Raw genomic sequence first — 18,466 nt, 5'->3', positions numbered from 1 at the left:
AAGAAAACCAGATTTTCCCATTTACTGATAATGGAGGCTTTAAAAAAAATCATATCTTGTAAAATATGCATTCAATTCAGCCACACAAAAAAATCAAAGTCATAAAGGGGTCCGAAATGAACCATCATGCAACATCATGGCCCGTTATATTCATTTCTTTGAATAGTTTTTGTCTTCATTTAGGTGTCTCTACCCATCTGGACTTTCACTGTGTTGCTGCATCAACCTATAAAGGTTCATGTTAACTTAAATATTCCTCCATAATGACAGTAGTATAAAATAAAATAAGGCACTAATAAACACTTTCCGAGGTGCAAAAGTTGAACATGCGCAACAAAAGAATATCCACTTCCAAGCAGATGAAGCGAAAATTTTATTGGACACATCGTTAAACTCACAAAACAAGTCGGCAGCATTTGAGATATACAGATGAAGAGAAAGAAGTTCAAAGCCCTGTCAACATCATGTCTTCTGCAATGCAACAAGACGCTCATTAGACTCTGTGTTAGCATGCAAATCACCCTCAGCCCGAGTATCTGCATGAAAGATTAATAAACAGCAACCTCATGTGCCGACACAAAACACAATGAGTCGGGAGATTCGTCCATAGAAAACAGAAATCCATGGAAGACTTCACACATTTTATACCTGCTCATTAGAGCTCGCTTCATCGTCCCAGGTCTCAGGCTGCACGATGAAGACGTCGCAGGATACCTGCATGTTTGCTTTTCATGGGAAACCCAACAGACCTTCTGAGGAACCTGTCAAGCAGCCGCTTTACTGGTTGCTGTGGATCAAAGTCTGACCGTCATACTTCTAGAATATTCCGTGGTAAAATCCTCAATTCCCCTCAGCAAGATATATAATATCTCACAAATCTGTGATGCCAGTCGAGGGAACAAGTTTACACGTTTTACAATGATAAAGAGTTGGAAAGCATCGACTTGTTCCTGTTTCTGATCAGCAGTTGAGTTGCCTTGTGGGTAATGTAGGCACCTGCACATCTTTTGCATGTTTCCGTGCTGCGACGTTAAAGAGATTTCTTCCAGAACGATCGCGATGAAACAACAGTTCTACTCTTCATCTTGCAGAATTAACATCCCCAAGAAGAGTCCAAAGAAAACTTAAATCCAAACCTCATCATCACTTCCCTTCACATCTGTGAACGTTAACAAACCTCAGAAAACAACCAGAGCCGGAGGTTAATGCCCCCGCCCCCCCGTTAAATGGATTCATGGGGCAGCACATTATCAGACGTTCCTGAATACTAAACAGACACTGACTATATAGAGCAGGTTACGCTTTGTCCCCTCAGTGTTTTATTACATGACAAAACTGCTATGATAATAACTATCACAATGTCTCCACAATATTGTACATCACTTTCCAAAGTTTCTTGCATACAAAAATACAACAAACGTATTTCCAAAAATCACCTCTGGCAGCAGAGACGAGCGTCTTCATTCATTCATTCATTCATTCATTCATTTCTGAAGCCTCTACAAGGATCTGCGCTTACATCACGGAATAAATTGGATCTGAATTGAGAGCAACTTTATATCCACCGTCGCCATCCCACGCAGTGTAGTTAGGCGTTGAGCTGACGTTTGTGTTTCTGCTGCAGGACGCGGAACAGACCCGGCAGCTGCACGCCGCGGACGCCGCGGACGCCGCCTCCTGGCATGGACTTAGTTTGGTCAATCGACTGCAACAGAATGTTTTCTGTCTGCTGCCTCCATATTTCAGGAACCTTCATGTCCTCCATCCTCTTTCCAGTTGCTCTTTGAGTGCCATAAGAAAGGCCGAATGACCTTTCAACTGATACGATGGGTGGCTGGAGGAACGATAGATCGATTATGAATAGTAATCTAAGCCTTAAGATCCAGGCTGGAGGAGGGTGTGATAAATGTTTGGCCGTCATCACAGGCAGAAGAGCCGAGAGCCCTCTCGCCCCTCTTCCGCATCGCTGTGGGGGATACGGGGTAGCATGGCTGAGCGGGTCAGACCCCAGAAACGAGGCGGAGACAAGTCCTTCTTGGTGGCTGTGAACTTCCACCCCATGTGAGACCCGCAGTTTCGGCACTGAGCAATAGTCCAGGCGTACCTAAGAGCAAAGGAAGAAAGGTCACTTGGTGCTTTTTATGACCAAGAGAAATAATCTGCAGGCAATAGTGTTTCCACACACACAAGAAAACACCTCCTTCCCTGATTGGAAACTTTACGGACATCAACCAAGGCCTATTTCAAAGGTTGACCGACTGGAGACAGGAACCGGCCAAAGATTGCGCTCTTTCTTTTTTACCAGAACCAGAACGGTGTCGTTCATAAACCGGTCGATGGACTTCTGACAGCGCTGAAAGCCGCAGGAAGGACTGTGTAACAGCCAGAAGGAGTACCGTTACCCTGGAAACCAACTGTGCAGTGTCGACGGCCTGCCAACCAAGTTAAGGTTGTTGGCTTTGTAGACGGTCAGAGTTTCGTGGACGTAGCCGTGGGGGTTGACGTATGCAGCCATGGGGCCGTACAAAGACAGGCTGCAGGGACAGAAGAGACAGGAGGGACAGGAGGGACAGGGGGGACACGTCAAGAAATGTTTCCATCAGAATCATCACCTGAAGGAAAAACAAAAAGCAGTGGGACAGAAAATGTCATTTAAAAACACCGAAACCAAATCCTTCATAACAAACGGATGTTACAAACACACTGTTTTTGACAAAGTGCATGTGTGCTTGTGTGTGTGTGTGTGTGTGTGTGGATAGGGACAATAAGCACTTATTATCGCCAACAAGGAGGTTCTGTTTTTGATGGCTTTTGTTTGTCTGTTTATTAGCAGGATCTTGTTCTAACTTAGATCCATTAAATGATTAAATGTTGAGAGCCATTTACTTATAATGGAGGCGTTTTCAAAAAAATCATACCTTGTAAAATATGTGTTCAATTCACTCAATAAAAATCTGTCATAAAGGGGTCCGATATGAACCCTCCTGCAAAATGTCATCCAGATCAGATCCAGAATGAGGTCAGGAACAAATATTACATTTTAACATTGAAAACTCAATTTATTGATTCAGAAATCAGCTAAAAATACACATCAACTCTGATTCACTTTGACTCTTCATGTCTAAAGATACCAAAAACAATGTAGACCCTTTTGGTGCTGATCCAGATCACCATGTGGACGGTGGAGATCCAGTTAGGGGGGGAACGAGCTGCTTGGCGGAGGTCTGTGCTCTCTGAGTGCTCTTCTGTGCTGCCTTTACTGACATCAAAGCGAACACACCTTTGACTGACTAAATGAATTTGACTCGTTCTCACCTGAAGATGTCATTTTTTGTGGTGATCTCTGTGTCCTGACAATGTTTGCAGCACAACGACGTGCACTGAAAACGAGAGGCAAGAGTCAAAAGGCTGCCACACGATGGAGACGAAGCAGGAGATGATCAATCAACGTGACCGTGGCGTCCGGAAGTGATGGGACACGCCAGTACGACAAGTACAGTCCTCAAACAAAAGGATGCTATCATGAACACAAAGCCCTCCAGAGGAGTACCTGTAAGGTACAATTACTGCATAAAGTGTCTACGCCCCGTCCGACCCCCCCACGGCACACTGCTGTTAGCGCTATCGTCTGTCTTGAAGGTGAAACTCATAATGAAAACACGTTTTACACTACAGTAATACTGCATATCATCCATTCTACATAACAAGGTAAACATGTATGACAGACGAGATCGTAACCTGGAACACCAAACCAGTCTGATCTTCCACTGCTAAGCTAATTCCAAGCAACAGCAGGGGAGGGGAAACGCCGTTAGTGGCGTCTAAGCGTTACCCGGTCCATGATGTCCAGCTCGCAGCGGAGTCTCTGGATGGCGCTGCCGATTCTCAGCAGCTGGAGCCTCAGACCGTCGTCTATCGGCAGACATGCAGCGACTCTGTACGAGAAGTCTGACACAGGAAGGAGAAGGATGAAAACACGGAAGGACAGAGAGACGTGAGCGCGGCCCTTCGTAATACACTGAACAGCGGCTGACCTACTGCGTTCGTCGGGAGGGAGGCGTCGTTCAGGTTCTCGTCCCATTCGTGGAGCTGTTTCTTCACTCTGTTCATGAGCGACTCCTGAAAGAGTGAAAGAGTGAAGCGGTTGGACTGTGTTTTCCTGTTTTAGCATAGAATTAGCAGCACTGGGCCGCGGTACTCACAGAGTCATAGAGGGCGTAGACCCAGGGGGGCCACGGCGTCAGGCTGGCGCAGAGAAACTTCCTCTGAGATCAACAGACGGTGCAGCGTTCATGAATTCAACCGATTGATTACAATTACTTAGTAGCTAAGGACCGGCACACCGTTTCTCTTCTCTACCATTATTACCAATTGTAGAATTGCCAAAAGTAAATGGACATCCAAGTTGTTCTACCTCAATGCACTTAAATACAATTCCTCACATCCCCAAAACGTTGGACTCTTGCTTTAGTCTGAAATATTACTGCAGCATTAGCATTTCCTTGATTACCAATCAGCATAGATACAACTAACAATTATTACAAGACTATTCATTTGGAATAAATTAACTCTGGGTGGAAAAGAGCTCATCAATGTTGTATTTGTTGCCAACGCATGGCTTGTGTTAAAGACACGACGTTTCTTAATTTACTGCATCGCACCATAAGTAAAAGCAGCTTTGGTGATCAAATAAGAGAAGTATTGATATTTTGTTGTTTTTTTTAAACCCCTTGAGAGCAGATTTTCAGTCATTAAAAAAACTTGAATTAAATTATTGTTTAAAATCTACGTGACGTAACTTCATAAAGTGTCAAAGTTTATAAACAGTATTTAATTATACCATTTACTAAGGATGAGAAGGACTGAAAGCTTTGTACAACTATAGAAGTCTGTTGACCCACTTATCTAAGACCGTATAATAAGATTAATAGAATAAAATGAACATTTCACACAAGCACATAAAGGGGGGATGAGCTGCTTTAGGGTCCTTACACAGAAATATATGCAGCGTTTGGTGTGTGTATAACAGCGAGACGAGGTTAGAATCTTTCTCAGTGTGTTTCTGACCTGCTGATAGTTACTCCAACAGCCCTGATTGGTGGCTGTGGAGGACGGGTGCATGTGGAGTCTGGAGAGAGGTGCTAGCTGCACAGCTGAGAGGGGATCTGGAAGGATGCGTTCTGGAAGGATCTGCACTTTGGCTTGTTTGATCCTGGGGAGCCAATGACAGAGGTTAGAAAAAAAGACACGGACAAAGAGGGAAACCAGAACGAGATCAAAGAAAGTCAACTGAAACCAAGCAGAGTATTAAAAGTGTAAACTAGCAGTGTGCCGGCTGGATGGCATGCGGTGCGGGACATGCATGTGTGTAATGATGAGGATCACTTCACAACACAACAGAAGAATAACTTCAATTCTATGCTAACCATTATATATGAATTAGACAAAAACATCTAGAAGTGATGGAAATAAGTCTGAATGAGGGCTTCATTCTATTTCTATGAGCGCTGGAGGACGCAAACCAATGATGAAGACAGTATAATAGAGATGGATGCTTTCATTATTTATTGTACTTCCATCTAGATGAGGAAGAAAGACTGGCCGTCAAATTACTGTCTATTTTTATTATCATTATCAAATGTGTAAGCTTTGAGTTTAGCAGCACTGAACAAATGAAGATGAGCGTGAGAAGAGTTAGTCTGCCCTCTAGTGGTGAGCGAGGAGAGCAAACCTGAGTCATTGGGGGGGGGGCCCTTATAAAGATTGACTGGCAGCTTTAAATGTGCAGTGATGTCATGGACCTTGAATATCCTGCCGTTTTGTGATGTGTGTGTACTTGTATGTTTTTTGTATTTTGTCATTACTGTTAGATGTAGCACGACTTCACAGAGAAACATTGACAATGACAATAAACACCTTCTGATTCTGATTCTGATCCGATTCTGATCTGATTCTACGTGATGAATGTGACTTTGTCCATCGATGTGAGAACCACGGGACAGATGTTTCCGTGTTTATCCATAGAGTGCTGCTCTAATTCAAACATTGGCAGTACTTTGGTTTACACTTGATTAAACTCACCCGTCTGCTTGAGTTCTTATCTCGTGCACCTTGAACCTCTGCCTTCCAACAGCTTTAACTTTGACGGTCTCAATGCCATACTCCTGCTCCTCTCTATATGCGTAGATTTCAGCTGTTGTCCCAAACTCTGCCTGCAACTCACCTGCATCACTGCAGAGACAGACGGAACGGGAAAGGGTCGAGATATTCAGGCTACTTACGTCTCCTTTGGGCTCCTCAAACACTGAATAATACGTTTCCCACGATGATAACGTCTTTTTTGGTTTTTTTAATAGCCTTTCATTATAAATTAGAAATCTCAAGTCAGGACAAAATACATATACTGTCAAAGATTTAGCTGGAAGCCGCTGTGACCAAGCAGCTTGACATCCAGAGCTGTCCTCCATGCATCACGTCTGTGTATTTGGTACCTGTGTGCAAGCACAGCAAAGGTTCGGTCCCTCTGAATGACGCTCCGCATCATGCTGACCTCCTGGGGCCTGAAGAGCTGCAGGGGCAGCGTCTGACCCGGGACCAGCATCACCGCCGTGTGGGGCAGCACGGGGATGGTCTGGCAGCTGTCGTCATCGTGGACCGTACGGCCGTGGAACTCCTCCATGTCTGAGCCCAGGTACTGGGGCAGGGCTCAGAGTTAGCACGGGGCTAGCAAGGCCTAAATACTATGAAGGTAATACTACGAACCATGTCTGAGCCCAGGTACTGGGGCAGGGCTCAGAGTTAGCACGGGGCTAGCAAGGCCTAAATACTATGAAGGTAATACTACGAACCATGTCTGAGCCCAGGTACTGGGGCAGGGCTCAGAGTTAGCACGGGGCTAGCAAGGCCTAAATACTATGAAGGTAATACTACGAACCATGTCTGAGCCCGGGTACTGGGGCAGGGCTCAGAGCTAGCACGGGGCTAGCAAGGCCTAAATACTATGAAGGTAATACTACGAACCATGTCTGAGCCCAGGTACTGGGGCAGGGCTCAGAGTTAGCACGGGGCTAGCAAGGCCTAAATACTATGAAGGTAATACTACGAACCATGTCTGAGCCCAGGTACTGGGGCAGGGCTCAGAGTTAGCACGGGGCTAGCAAGGCCTAAATACTATGAAGGTAATACTACGAACCATGTCTGAGCCCAGGTACTGGGGCAGGGCTCAGAGCTAGCACGGGGCTAGCAAGGCCTAAATACTATGAAGGTAATACTACGAACCATGTCTGAGCCCAGGTACTGGGGCAGGGCTCAGAGCTAGCACGGGGCTAGCAAGGTCCAAATACTATGAAGGTAATACTACGAACCATGTCTGAGCCCAGGTACTGGGGCAGGGCTCAGAGTTAGCACGGGGCTAGCAAGGCCTAAATACTATGAAGGTAATACTACGAACCATGTCTGAGCCCAGGTACTGGGGCAGGGCTCAGAGCTAGCACGGGGCTAGCAAGGCCTAAATACTATGAAGGTAATACTACGAACCATGTCTGAGCCCAGGTACTGGGGCAGGGCTCAGAGCTAGCACGGGGCTAGCAAGGCCTAAATACTATGAAGGTAATACTACGAACCATGTCTGAGCCCAGGTACTGGGGCAGGGCTCAGAGTTAGCACGGGGCTAGCAAGGCCTAAATACTATGAAGGTAATACTACGAACCATGTCTGAGCCCAGGTACTGGGGCAGGGCTCAGAGTTAGCGCGGGGCTAGCAAGGCCTAAATACTATGAAGGTAATACTACGAACCATGTCTGAGCCCAGGCACTGGGGCAGGGCTCAGAGTTAGCACGGGGCTAGCAAGGCCTAAATACTATGAAGGTAATACTACGAACCATGTCTGAGCCCAGGTACTGGGGCAGGGCTCAGAGCTAGCACGGGGCTAGCAAGGCCTAAATACTATGAAGGTAATACTACGAACCATGTCTGAGCCCAGGTACTGGGGCAGGGCTCAGAGCTAGCACGGGGCTAGCAAGGCCTAAATACTATGAAGGTAATACTACGAACCATGTCTGAGCCCAGGTACTGGGGCAGGGCTCAGAGCTAGCACGGGGCTAGCAAGGCCTAAATACTATGAAGGTAATACTACGAACCATGTCTGAGCCCAGGTACTGGGGCAGGGCTCAGAGCTAGCACGGGGCTAGCAAGGCCTAAATACTACGAACCTTCTGAAGGTAATACTATGAACGTTCTGAAGGTAATACTATGAACGTTCTGAAGGTAATACTGTGAACCTTCTGAAGGTAATACTATGTACTACTATGTAATACTGTAGGCACCACCTACAGCATGTGACGTGGGAAGACTGGGATCAAACGTGATCGTGCTGGAGATCTCTGCCTCGTCGCTGTCACGGTCTTCAGCCTCCATGTCATCTTCCTCCTCCTCTTCCTCATTGTCTGTCATGGCACAGCCAGCGTTACGTTAGAAGCTAACGGTGAGAGCAGCGACAGCTAACCAAAGCAACCCTAAAACTATCGTTACACGTCACTATGACGACACAAACATGAAAGTGGAAGGATAGCAATCAGGGCGTGATCTGACGTTAGCGAGCCGTTTCGTGGGAGATTAAACAAACGCTGTTCTGGCGTTAACGTCGATTAACGGCGAGCGTGACTGTTACCTGGCAACAGCTGTAACCGATTCCCCATGTTGTCGTTAATGTTGTCTTCACCTCCTCCTCTCTCGTCAGCCATAGCCTTGTGTTTACAACTAACTCTTCTTCTATGGCGTCTCCAGTATGCAGCATCAACCGGGTCACGAGCGCCCCCTAACGGCGGGCTGGACTTCAACACCAACCGGGTCACGAGAGCCCCCTAACGGCGTGCTGGACTACATCAAACCGGGTCACGAGCGCCCCCTAACGGCGGGCTGGACTTCAACACCAACCGGGTCACGAGAGCCCCCTAACGGCGGGCTGGACTACATCAAACCGGGTCACGAGCGCCCCATATGGGCGGGCTGGACTACAACATCAAACCAGGTCACGAGAGCCCCCTAACGGCGTGCTGGACTACAACATCAAACCGGGTCACGAGCGCCCCATATGGGCGGGCTGGACTACAACATCAAACCAGGTCACGAGAGCCCCCTAACGGCGTGCTGGACTACAACATCAAACCGGGTCACGAGCGCCCCATATGGGCGGGCTGGACTACAACATCAAACCAGGTCACGAGAGCCCCCTAACGGCGTGCTGGACTACAACATCAAACCGGGTCACGAGAGCCCCCTAACGGCGTGCTGGACTACAACATCAAGACGGGTCACGAGCGCCCCATATGGGCGGGCTGGACTACAACATCAAACCAGGTCACGAGAGCCCCCTAACGGCGGGCTGGTCTACAACATCAAGACGGGTCACGAGCGCCCCCTAACGGCGTGCTGGACTACAACATCAAACCGGGTCACGAGCGCCCCATATGGGCGGGCTGGACTACAACATCAAACCAGGTCACGAGAGCCCCCTAACGGCGTGCTGGACTACAACATCAAACCGGGTCACGAGCGCCCCCTAACGGCGTGCTGGACTACAACATCAAGACGGGTCACGAGCGCCCCATATGGGCGGGCTGGACTACAACATCAAACCAGGTCACGAGAGCCCCCTAACGGCGGGCTGGTCTACAACATCAAGACGGGTCACGAGCGCCCCCTAACGGCGTGCTGGACTACAACATCAAGACGGGTCACGCGCGCCCCCTAACGGCGGGCTGTGGCTGAATTTGTCCCATCAGAGCTGACTCTCCCCTCACAAGAATGCAGTATTACTCCGAGGGATCCACCATAAGGTCATTTGTGACCTGCCAGAGACAAACCCAGCCGAGTACAAGATGCTCTGTATTATCCTGCTACGGATTAGGAAGTAATACCAGGATTTACTAGATGCAACATGTCACTTAGCTTTATTCCAGCTGAGATGTTCTACACCATTAAGTGGTTTGATACTTCGATTCTTCTTGTGACCGTCATTGGTTTTAGAATATACTCATAGCCAAGGCATTCAGGGTCCTCACATACATCTTAAACAATTAGCCTTCCCATTCTTTGCACACATTTCATTTTCACAGCCAATGGAGTTCCCAAACTCTGCAAAAATCTGTCTTTGAACTCAGTCTAAACATTCCTTACTTAACACTCAAACACCAAAGCGATAGGTACAACACGTTCAGATACATGAACAGACCAAAGTACATCCCAGACTACAACCTGGAGCATGAAAAATACTGACTGAGACTTGTTTCATGTTCATTTATTCAATAAACCACTTTACAGTCGTTGGTAAAGGTATGTATTATGGTCCATGTACAAAGCAGCGGTTGCTCTGATGTAGACGAGGCCTTCCCAGCATGTTTGCCACCTTCAGAACCGGCTTCATCCGACACGGCTGTGAAGACCCGATCGCACAGACGGAGGCTCCATGACCCAATCCAGCCACACGCAGGTAAACTGGACTGGCTCTGATGGGAGCACAGCTGCCATGGATCAGGCCTTACTTTGACCTCTGCCTCATCTTTCGCCTTTTACGCTTCAGTCTGTTGGGAAAATGAGGAACAGCAACCATCAGTAAATAAGGATCACTTTAAAATAGTGGTCATGAAACTTATACCTCAATTTAAAAAACTTCATACTAAAGCATTCAAGTGTGGTTTTTTAGCTTGTTGACACTTGGTAATGGATTTAAAGTTTGTTTCAAAAGCACACTACAGAAACAAACAATGGACATAAAATTACAGCATTTCAAAATTGCAGGTTAGAAGTTAACACGTTTGTAAATAAAATATTTGAGCTGGGTCCATCAGCGCTCATAATATTTTGGGGGACGTACAAACCCTGTTAAAATGGATCGTCACAGGTCAGGTAACAAAATGGCCAATTATAGCACTGACTCAACATACAATTGAATTTCCAAGTGGCATCCCCATAATTTAATGAATTCAGCGGCACAACTTCCAAGTGCATTACAAACTGAATTTGGGCTAATTAAAGCAGCAAGTAAATTATTAGACTTTGAAAGTTTGCATAGAGCCACAACTAAAGAGACAGAAGACTGCGTCTTACCTGCGCATACGCTTCTTTCTCCACTAAAAAGGTAAGAAATAAACAAGATGAGATCAAGTATGCATTTATTGATGAAGTAGGCAACATGCATGTGTAAAATACAGAAACCGGTAACTTAGTTCTATAAATATACCTTGTAATTTATTATTCGTGAACATATTAAAAATACAACACTATTCATCTATTGCCACATACTATGCGGTTGATATTAAATTGGGACTTCTCAACTCTAACGTTGTTAATGCCAACAAAATCCAGAGTAAATCTCAGCTAACAGACAACGCAAGGCAGAAACGAGGGCTAACCTCGGCTACTAAATAAGCTAGCATGACTAGCTAGCAAGGGAAGCGCACAGGAATCCTGTAATGGCGGCCACTGGCTGATTCACTTACCTTGGCTCTCATCGTGTGAAGAAGATTCTGCTAGATGGAAACACACAACACGATCAGTAACTGCGGATTACCTGCTAACCTTGTGGATTTACTCGGATTCTCTTTGCGGCAGCAAATCCTCACTCACCTCCAAGAGAGAAGAACAACGGAAAGAGGATGTGACGAAGAAAGACTGCGACTTTTATACGGGATACACGTCATAATTAAGCGCCGACTGCGTCCTCTAACCGCTCGGGAGATGGAGTCTAGTATGTAGTGACGTCAGGCTCTCTCCTGTAACGTTCCATCCGTTGATTGCACCAATCTTATTCAAGTTCTCACGTAACCGACCACAGGCTGAGGACTATGGCGTTACGCTACACCTGCCTCTTGTAGCGTAACGCCAGGTGTTACAACCGAAACCTTTATTATCCTGTCTCCTGTTATCGAATTAAACAGACATCAATTGGTTCATAATTTATTTTCAACATAAATGTGCATATCTATATACTGTAAATGAGTGAAAAAAAGATTCCCCAAGTTTATTATATATACTGTATATACAAATCAATATTAATATGAAGCTTTGTACTAAATGTAGTTCTTCAGCTTGTTGACACTTGGTAATGGATTTAAAGCATGTTTCAAAAGCATGTTACAGAAACAATGGACATTAAATTATGCCATTTCAAAATTGCAGATTAGAAATTCGGGGATATATCATTAACAAGTTCGTAAATAAAATCTGTATGAAAATGTAAAATGCTTGTGTAATATTAGTCTTTATTAACAGACTTATTCAAAAAAATAACGTTTGATTTTGGGATTTAAAGAAAAAATTAAGAAAAATGCTGAATAACACAATAATTGTTGAAGGCAAAATAGAGAAAATACTCTTATTGCATATATAATTTACGATTGTTATCAATGACCTGTATGTGGTCAAGTCGTTGGAATACATAATCAGTTTAGAACTCGCATATTAAAGCTGAAAACTTCAAAATCATGTAAATTAAGTTCTGGTTATTGATTTCCAGCATCTGTAAATTCCCAGTAAATGTGGCACAAACATCTGATTTAAAGGACTGCATCAAGTTAACCCTATTCTGGTACTTATTCATGTTCAGGACTGTGCGGTAAATCATTTTTAATGCTTAGTTTGGGTTTTAATTGGAAGACAGCCATGGTAATTTATTGTAGACATTTTCAATGCTGAACTTAAAAACACTTGGTAAGACAAATGTACAAAAATGTTTTTATTTCATCTGATGCAAAGTTACATTCACCGATTGGGCTACAAAGTCAGACTTCACTTTTCCTACACTGTTCCACACCTGAAATAATGTTACTGGTCTTAAGACACCCATCAACCCTTTTCAAACGCAATATCTGCATCGTGTGATCGAACAGCGAGCAACAGGTGTTGCTAATTCAAAAATGTAGTTTTGAAAATTTCAATGCAAGGATAAAATTTGAAGGGAATGGCAGTTAATCTGGCAGTTTTATTCCCTACAGTAATTGGTATGAACCATATTTTTGCTACTTTTTTTTTTTTAATGTAGTTTGGTCATGACACTGGAGCTAAACTCATGGTCCTCGACCACAAGTATAACTGTAAATACTACTGTCATTTATGGGTTATGTCAATGAGACATTAATTTATGTCTTTCCTTCATGAATTGAAAAATCTGAATGACATTTTTTAAATCCCAATGGTCTTTGATAATGCATTGATGCCTAAACATGGCAATGAAACTCTCAAAATAATGAACTGGATATTTCTTTTTATATAACAAAGTTCAGAAAACTCGCTTGAAGTTTGTTGCCAAAGGGAAACTTGACAAATTGAGCGACCATGGATTCCATGATGCCATATAGAACAAAAAAAGCAGTTTACAGATGGGATGCAGAATCCAGAAAGTATTTTCTTAACCCACTGCTGCTTTGAATCTCCTTGTGTTAATGCCCACTGTAAACGTCACTTTAATTCAAACTGAAGTTTTACGTTTATGTTTTCAAGCTGCTGATATAATAAAGGACCATGAGTTTCTATATTCAGCATATGCATTTATAAAGCATATCTATTTGCAAATCTACATTTCCTACCCAATTCAGGGAAGAAAACCCGTCTGTGTCCCATTTTCAGTAAATGCAGTCATGGAGCCATGTTGGATTTGTAGATATTAATTAAATTCTTTCCGACACCCTTAATCAGCTGAAATTTCGAAATAAAATTTGGTGCAGAACGAACAGAGGGTTTGGTTATATTTTCTCTTGCTTCTCTTTGGGGTCCTGATTGCGTGTTTATTCTGCAGCTTCTGTGTCCTCAGCCGGCTGTCCAGTGGCATTTTCTGCTGTCTTTGAGGCCTGTAGGGGTGATATTAAACCAAATATTGAATCTGTGATACACAAGATCTGGAGGTTAAAGGTCAGGTGGTGTGCTGGGTCCAAATTAAGTTTAGTTCAAGGTGTAAAACTAGAAGAATGATTTACCTTCTTTTTCTTCTTCTTCTGTGTTTTACGGCTTGCGGAACTCTGTAATAAAGCCTTAAGGACAAAGTGAATAATTTGTTTTACATGTAATTTTATGTGACAAAGGAGCAAGTCAGACAAACTCAGTCTTTACCTTGAGTTGTGGATCCTGAACCTCAGACTCCGACTGGTAGAGCTCTGGATCAAAAGGCCCGCTGGTGATTCTGTCAGGGCCGTTGGGCATCAGCAGCACCGTGAACTTAAACTGAGCTACATACTCTCCTGCAAACACATTGAAGACCACTTAAATAAAGTAAAACCTGGAATAAGAAAGAACACAAGTACTCACCCTCTTTCTCATGAAACACACTGAAGGGCTGTACCAATTCATGTTTGACACACTCCATCACACCCAAACGGGCTTTTGCCTCATCCTCGAGTGCCCTGATGAAAGCACAATGGGCATATATATATAAATATTACACACACAAATACATTAGCAGGCACATATAAAGTGTACTGTTGGTACCTAAGCGTAAAGGGCATGGCGTTAAAGCGTCGTTCCACTTCACTGAAGAATGCACGGGAGGTTTTCATCTTCAGGCTGTACTGCTTACTGGGGTCCCTCTTGTAAATGGTTGTTCTCTGACCGCCATCTCTGGCCTGAAGTGACAAGGGTGAATAACCCAAGTGTTTATCAGACACAATAGTCGCGTATACATACATCCATTAGCTATGGGTAATGATTGAAGCTCGATAAGAGATTACACGGACCTTGCCTTCTCCGGTGCTAATCAATACGTCCACAGCATAGACTTCATGGACCTGAAACTCCGCCTTCTCGTGATCCTTCCTGAAAAGCAGCCCAGCCGATTAAACAAATGAACAGATTTTAATTCCGTAGAAGTTACGGGTCCAAAGAAAGCGAGTGGTGAGGATGGCAGTGACAAGAAAACGCACGATGACGATGGAGATGAAGCATGAAACGATCCATCAGCATGACGGTGGTGTCCGTAAGTGATGGGACACGCCAGTACGAGCGGAGTCCAGGAGGACGCCATCAGGAACACAAAGCCTTCCAGAGGCAGATCTACTATGTCTCAGTTTATGTACGAATACGCGTAAAGTACAATTACTGCATAAAGTGTCTCCCTATTGTCCAATGTTTTACAACTCACAGGCCTGAACCACTTTCCCAAATGTCCATAACCTACACTCTGACATTCCACATAAACTCTGCTCTTAATTTTTATTCCAAGAGAAAACACGATTCGGCCCGTCTTATCCTAAATTTACCTTTGCTGGTCCGTTGGGTTTTGTATAATCGTCTTCTCTCCATCTATAACATGTTGCTTTAACTGATGCGACAGCATACCTTAAACACAGAGCCAAGCATTAAAGACAGAAAACACGTATCAAAAGAGCCACTTCCATTTTATGAATGAAAAACTCAAGGTTTAAAACAGGAGTTTCAGTGTAAATGGGATCTGAACGTGGCCTGGAGGTCGTTTCCCAGAAACAGTCACTCACCTTCGATTGGCGTGCATTTGAATGACTGCGCGATCTTGTTCCAGGCTTCCGTCACTTGAGTACTCTGAGACATAAAACAGTACCGTATATATATTTGCAAGCAAAACTCAGTTATGCTGATATTTATTCTGAAGACCTGATTCTAATCCGCTAATTTCTCATTTGAATTCCAGCTATGGTCGTTGATGAAATGTGTATTAATTTTAGCAGAAGCAGGAACAAGCAGCAGAACAAGACTACGTAGAATTAATCTGGCAAACTGATATATGTTGGATTATTCTGAATAAGGCTATGTAAAGTATACAGCACTATGACTGGGCTCACATGGAGCAGAACGTGAAGCTAGCGGTACCTGGTTACCAGCTTTAACCAGGCGAAGCGCTGCTTCTGCACAGAGATGAGCCGCTTTGATCACATCAGCTTTGCGGCCTGCGATGGGCTTTTCCTGCATAATCAAAGTCGAGTAAGAAGAGGCCTGAAGGGTGCAGTGCAGGGGGGTTAGCGTTAGCGATGGCTGAATCTGGATCGCTCACCATACTGGCTCCCACCACAAAGCTGTGGGCAACATTGGCAATGAATCCATCGACATGAACCCCTAGATCGCTACACAGAACAGGAAACAGAGATAAGTAACAGGAGATGCTCACAATGGACAACAAGTGAGAAACGGATCAAAAACATCAATCGTTTCAGAGACGGACAGAAAGAAAGACCTGACTGAGGAGCCGCAAACAGAAAGTATCACACAGGAACATGGGAGGACAGTGTGGCGCCTACATTTTGACCAGATCCCCATCTTCAAGCAAGTGGTCAGGGTCACTCTTCAGCGGAGAGAAGTGGCAAACGCAGTTATTGACCGAGACACTGGTGGGAAACGCAATGCCTAGGAGAGAAGCACCAGTCTTCACCTGCATCTCATCCGTACGTTCAGCAGCAGCCACCATGATTCCTGTTAATAAATGACCTACATGAATAATCACACTCGCGTCATCTTTTTGTCTGACCTTTCTTTATTTCCTTTTCCTTCTTGAAAACCTTTCCGGTCTCAGACATAATGTAGGCGTCCCCCTTCTCACACAGGCTCAGCACGGACACGCCGGGGGCGGCTGCTTCCACAACGAGACGAACGGCCTCTGCAACAGCCAATAAAGCAGGTTAGAGATTCAAGATTCAAGATACTTCATTATCATTATGCAAACATAATAAAATCGTGTGACGGCCCACGGCTTAAGGCACTCGTCGGAACATAACAAAAAACAAAATCTCTCTTAAAGCAACAATATATATATATATATAAAGGTTGGTAAAGTCACAATTTCATGCTAAAAAAGATGCATTAGTTGTTCGACTGATATCACTGGGCACAAGTAACAATTAATACTTACATTATTAGCGAGATTAATCAATCAAATCATGGTATCCAGTACAACAGTGGTACAACTGTGCAATACCTTCACAATATGAATATATAATAATGTGACTTTGGGCTATATAAATACATATTGATTGATAAAGGAAGTATCAATTGGGCATTCTATACAATTAGGTGGAAGCGAGACATTTCCAACCCTGTGCAGTAAATAAACACCAGATTTCAGTCGTGGACATGCAAAAACGTGGATCTATAGCTCATCTATCAGCTCGCTACGTTTAGCGGAGCATTCTCAGCTAGCTGATTGTACTGAGCAGTAGCCTGTGCTATGTTAGCTGGTGTGTTAGCATCATCTATCAGCTCGCTACGTTTAGCGGAGCATTCTCAGCTAGCTGATTGTACTGAGCAGTAGCCTGTGCTATGTTAGCTGGTGTGTTAGCATCATCTATCAGCTCGCTACGTTTAGCGGCGCATTCTCAGCTAGCTGATTGTACTGAGCAGTAGCCTGTGCTATGTTAGCTGGTGTGTTAGCATCATCCATCAGCTCGCTACGTTTAGCGGCGCATTCTCAGCTAGCTGATTGTACTGAGCAGTAGCCTGTGCCGTGTTAGCTGGTGTGTTAGCATCATCCATCAGCTCGCTACGTTTAGCGGAGCATTCTCAGCTAGCTGATTGTACTGAGCAGTAGCCTGTGCCGTGTTAGCTGGTGTGTTAGCATCATCCATCAGCTCGCTACGTTTAGCGGAGCATTCTCAGCTAGCTGATTGTACTGAGCAGTAGCCTGTGCTATGTTAGCTGGTGTGTTAGCATCATCTATCAGCTCGCTACGTTTAGCGGAGCATTCTCAGCTAGCTGATTGTACTGAGCAGTAGCCTGTGCTATGTTAGCTGGTGTGTTAGCATCATCTATCAGCTCGCTACGTTTAGCGGAGCATTCTCAGCTAGCTGATTGTACTGAGCAGTAGCCTGTGCTATGTTAGCTGGTGTGTTAGCATCATCTATCAGCTCGCTACGTTTAGCGGAGCATTCTCAGCTAGCTGATTGTACTGAGCAGTAGCCTGTGCTATGTTAGCTGGTGTGTTAGCATCATGTGCTAATCCAAAAGAGACAACTTCTTCTCCTTACACCTAATATAAAGTTCACGTGCCGCTAACCTATGAGCTAATAGTCGCTACATATGCACCAGGTGCACCTGCTCGGTGGCCGCTGGGTTCGGGCAGCATGTGCACCTGGCACGCTAGCCACATGGCTGCTACCCATGTGTCCGGATACACGACAGGCCTAAACGTCACAGGTTAAAGAACGTTCTCGTTTACTGACGGTTGGCGATGTCTCCAGCCATTTTGTACTTGGTGACAACCAGATCCTCGGCTATAGTCTGCTCTTGCTCGTCGTCTGACATCTTGGCTGTGAAGTTTAAGTCGCCACTCGATCCGACACAGGAGAAGTCCCCTCTGACCGAGGCTGCCACTGCCTACTGCCCAGGCGTGACGCTGACTGACGTCACCGTGACGACAAAGATTTAAAAACACAACACTTTCATCCAACATCGCGAAAGGCTTATGTTTTTTGTGTCCTCATTGTACAATCCTGGGGCCTCCTGTGTAAAGACGTGC

At 44.8% G+C, this 18,466-nt stretch overlaps 2 protein-coding genes and 1 long non-coding RNA gene across 4 annotated transcripts; all 3 read right to left on the bottom strand.

Moving 5' to 3' along the window:
• Window positions 1–364: 364 nt before the first annotated feature.
• LOC137915763 (protein cereblon-like) lies at window positions 365–8,752 on the bottom strand. The gene is made up of 11 exons (XM_068758882.1): window positions 8,669–8,752; window positions 8,332–8,444; window positions 6,492–6,694; window positions 6,082–6,231; window positions 5,068–5,212; window positions 4,203–4,265; window positions 4,035–4,119; window positions 3,833–3,948; window positions 3,316–3,380; window positions 2,403–2,534; window positions 365–2,104 (listed from the first exon to the last, which is right to left on the bottom strand). Exons 1-11 carry the CDS (start codon window positions 8,739–8,741, stop codon window positions 1,921–1,923), a joined length of 1,329 nt encoding a protein of 442 aa, XP_068614983.1. The 5' UTR covers window positions 8,742–8,752; the 3' UTR covers window positions 365–1,920.
• A 1,530-nt stretch (window positions 8,753–10,282) lies between these two features.
• Window positions 10,283–11,671, bottom strand: LOC137915768 (uncharacterized). 2 transcript variants are annotated; one of them, XR_011106444.1, is made up of 4 exons: window positions 11,626–11,671; window positions 11,499–11,525; window positions 11,107–11,129; window positions 10,283–10,580 (listed from the first exon to the last, which is right to left on the bottom strand). It is a non-coding gene; the product is annotated as an uncharacterized lncRNA (long non-coding RNA). The 2 variants fall into 2 exon arrangements; XR_011106445.1 differs by having other exon boundaries at window positions 11,499–11,528; window positions 11,626–11,662.
• Window positions 11,672–12,720: 1,049 nt separating this feature from the next.
• On the bottom strand, window positions 12,721–18,307 carry LOC137915762 (proliferation-associated protein 2G4-like). Its single transcript, XM_068758881.1, has 13 exons — window positions 18,171–18,307; window positions 16,484–16,612; window positions 16,257–16,362; window positions 16,013–16,082; window positions 15,832–15,924; window positions 15,480–15,543; window positions 15,246–15,324; window positions 14,724–14,802; window positions 14,479–14,612; window positions 14,299–14,393; window positions 14,104–14,231; window positions 13,971–14,024; window positions 12,721–13,844 (listed from the first exon to the last, which is right to left on the bottom strand). Exons 1-13 carry the CDS (start codon window positions 18,250–18,252, stop codon window positions 13,782–13,784), a joined length of 1,176 nt encoding a protein of 391 aa, XP_068614982.1. The 5' UTR covers window positions 18,253–18,307; the 3' UTR covers window positions 12,721–13,781.
• Between the last annotated feature and the right edge of the window lie 159 nt (window positions 18,308–18,466).

This window comes from Brachionichthys hirsutus, unplaced genomic scaffold (genome assembly GCF_040956055.1).
Source record: "Brachionichthys hirsutus isolate HB-005 unplaced genomic scaffold, CSIRO-AGI_Bhir_v1 contig_1440, whole genome shotgun sequence".
NCBI classification, from domain to species: domain Eukaryota; kingdom Metazoa; phylum Chordata; class Actinopteri; order Lophiiformes; family Brachionichthyidae; genus Brachionichthys; species Brachionichthys hirsutus.
This window is presented reverse-complemented; position numbering and strand designations above follow the sequence as displayed.

Bases quoted from the DNA above. Each gene is read 5' to 3' on its own strand.
- LOC137915763 (XM_068758882.1), bottom strand. From the start codon at position 8,741: ATGGCTGACGAGAGAGGAGGAGGTGAAGACAACATTAACGACAACATG. The intron at 2,535-3,315 runs GTGAGAACGAGT...CTGTCCCTGCAG, and splicing joins ACAAAAAATGACATCTTCAG to CCTGTCTTTGTACGGCCCCA. The intron at 2,105-2,402 runs GTAACGGTACTC...CTTTGCTCTTAG, and splicing joins CTGCACAGTTGGTTTCCAGG to GTACGCCTGGACTATTGCTC.
- LOC137915762 (XM_068758881.1), bottom strand. From the start codon at position 18,252: ATGTCAGACGACGAGCAAGAGCAGACTATAGCCGAGGATCTGGTTGTC. The intron at 16,363-16,483 runs GTCAGACAAAAA...CTTCTCTCCTAG, and splicing joins GGAAAAGGAAATAAAGAAAG to GCATTGCGTTTCCCACCAGT. The intron at 14,803-15,245 runs GTAAATTTAGGA...GCTGCTTTTCAG, and splicing joins AACCCAACGGACCAGCAAAG to GAAGGATCACGAGAAGGCGG.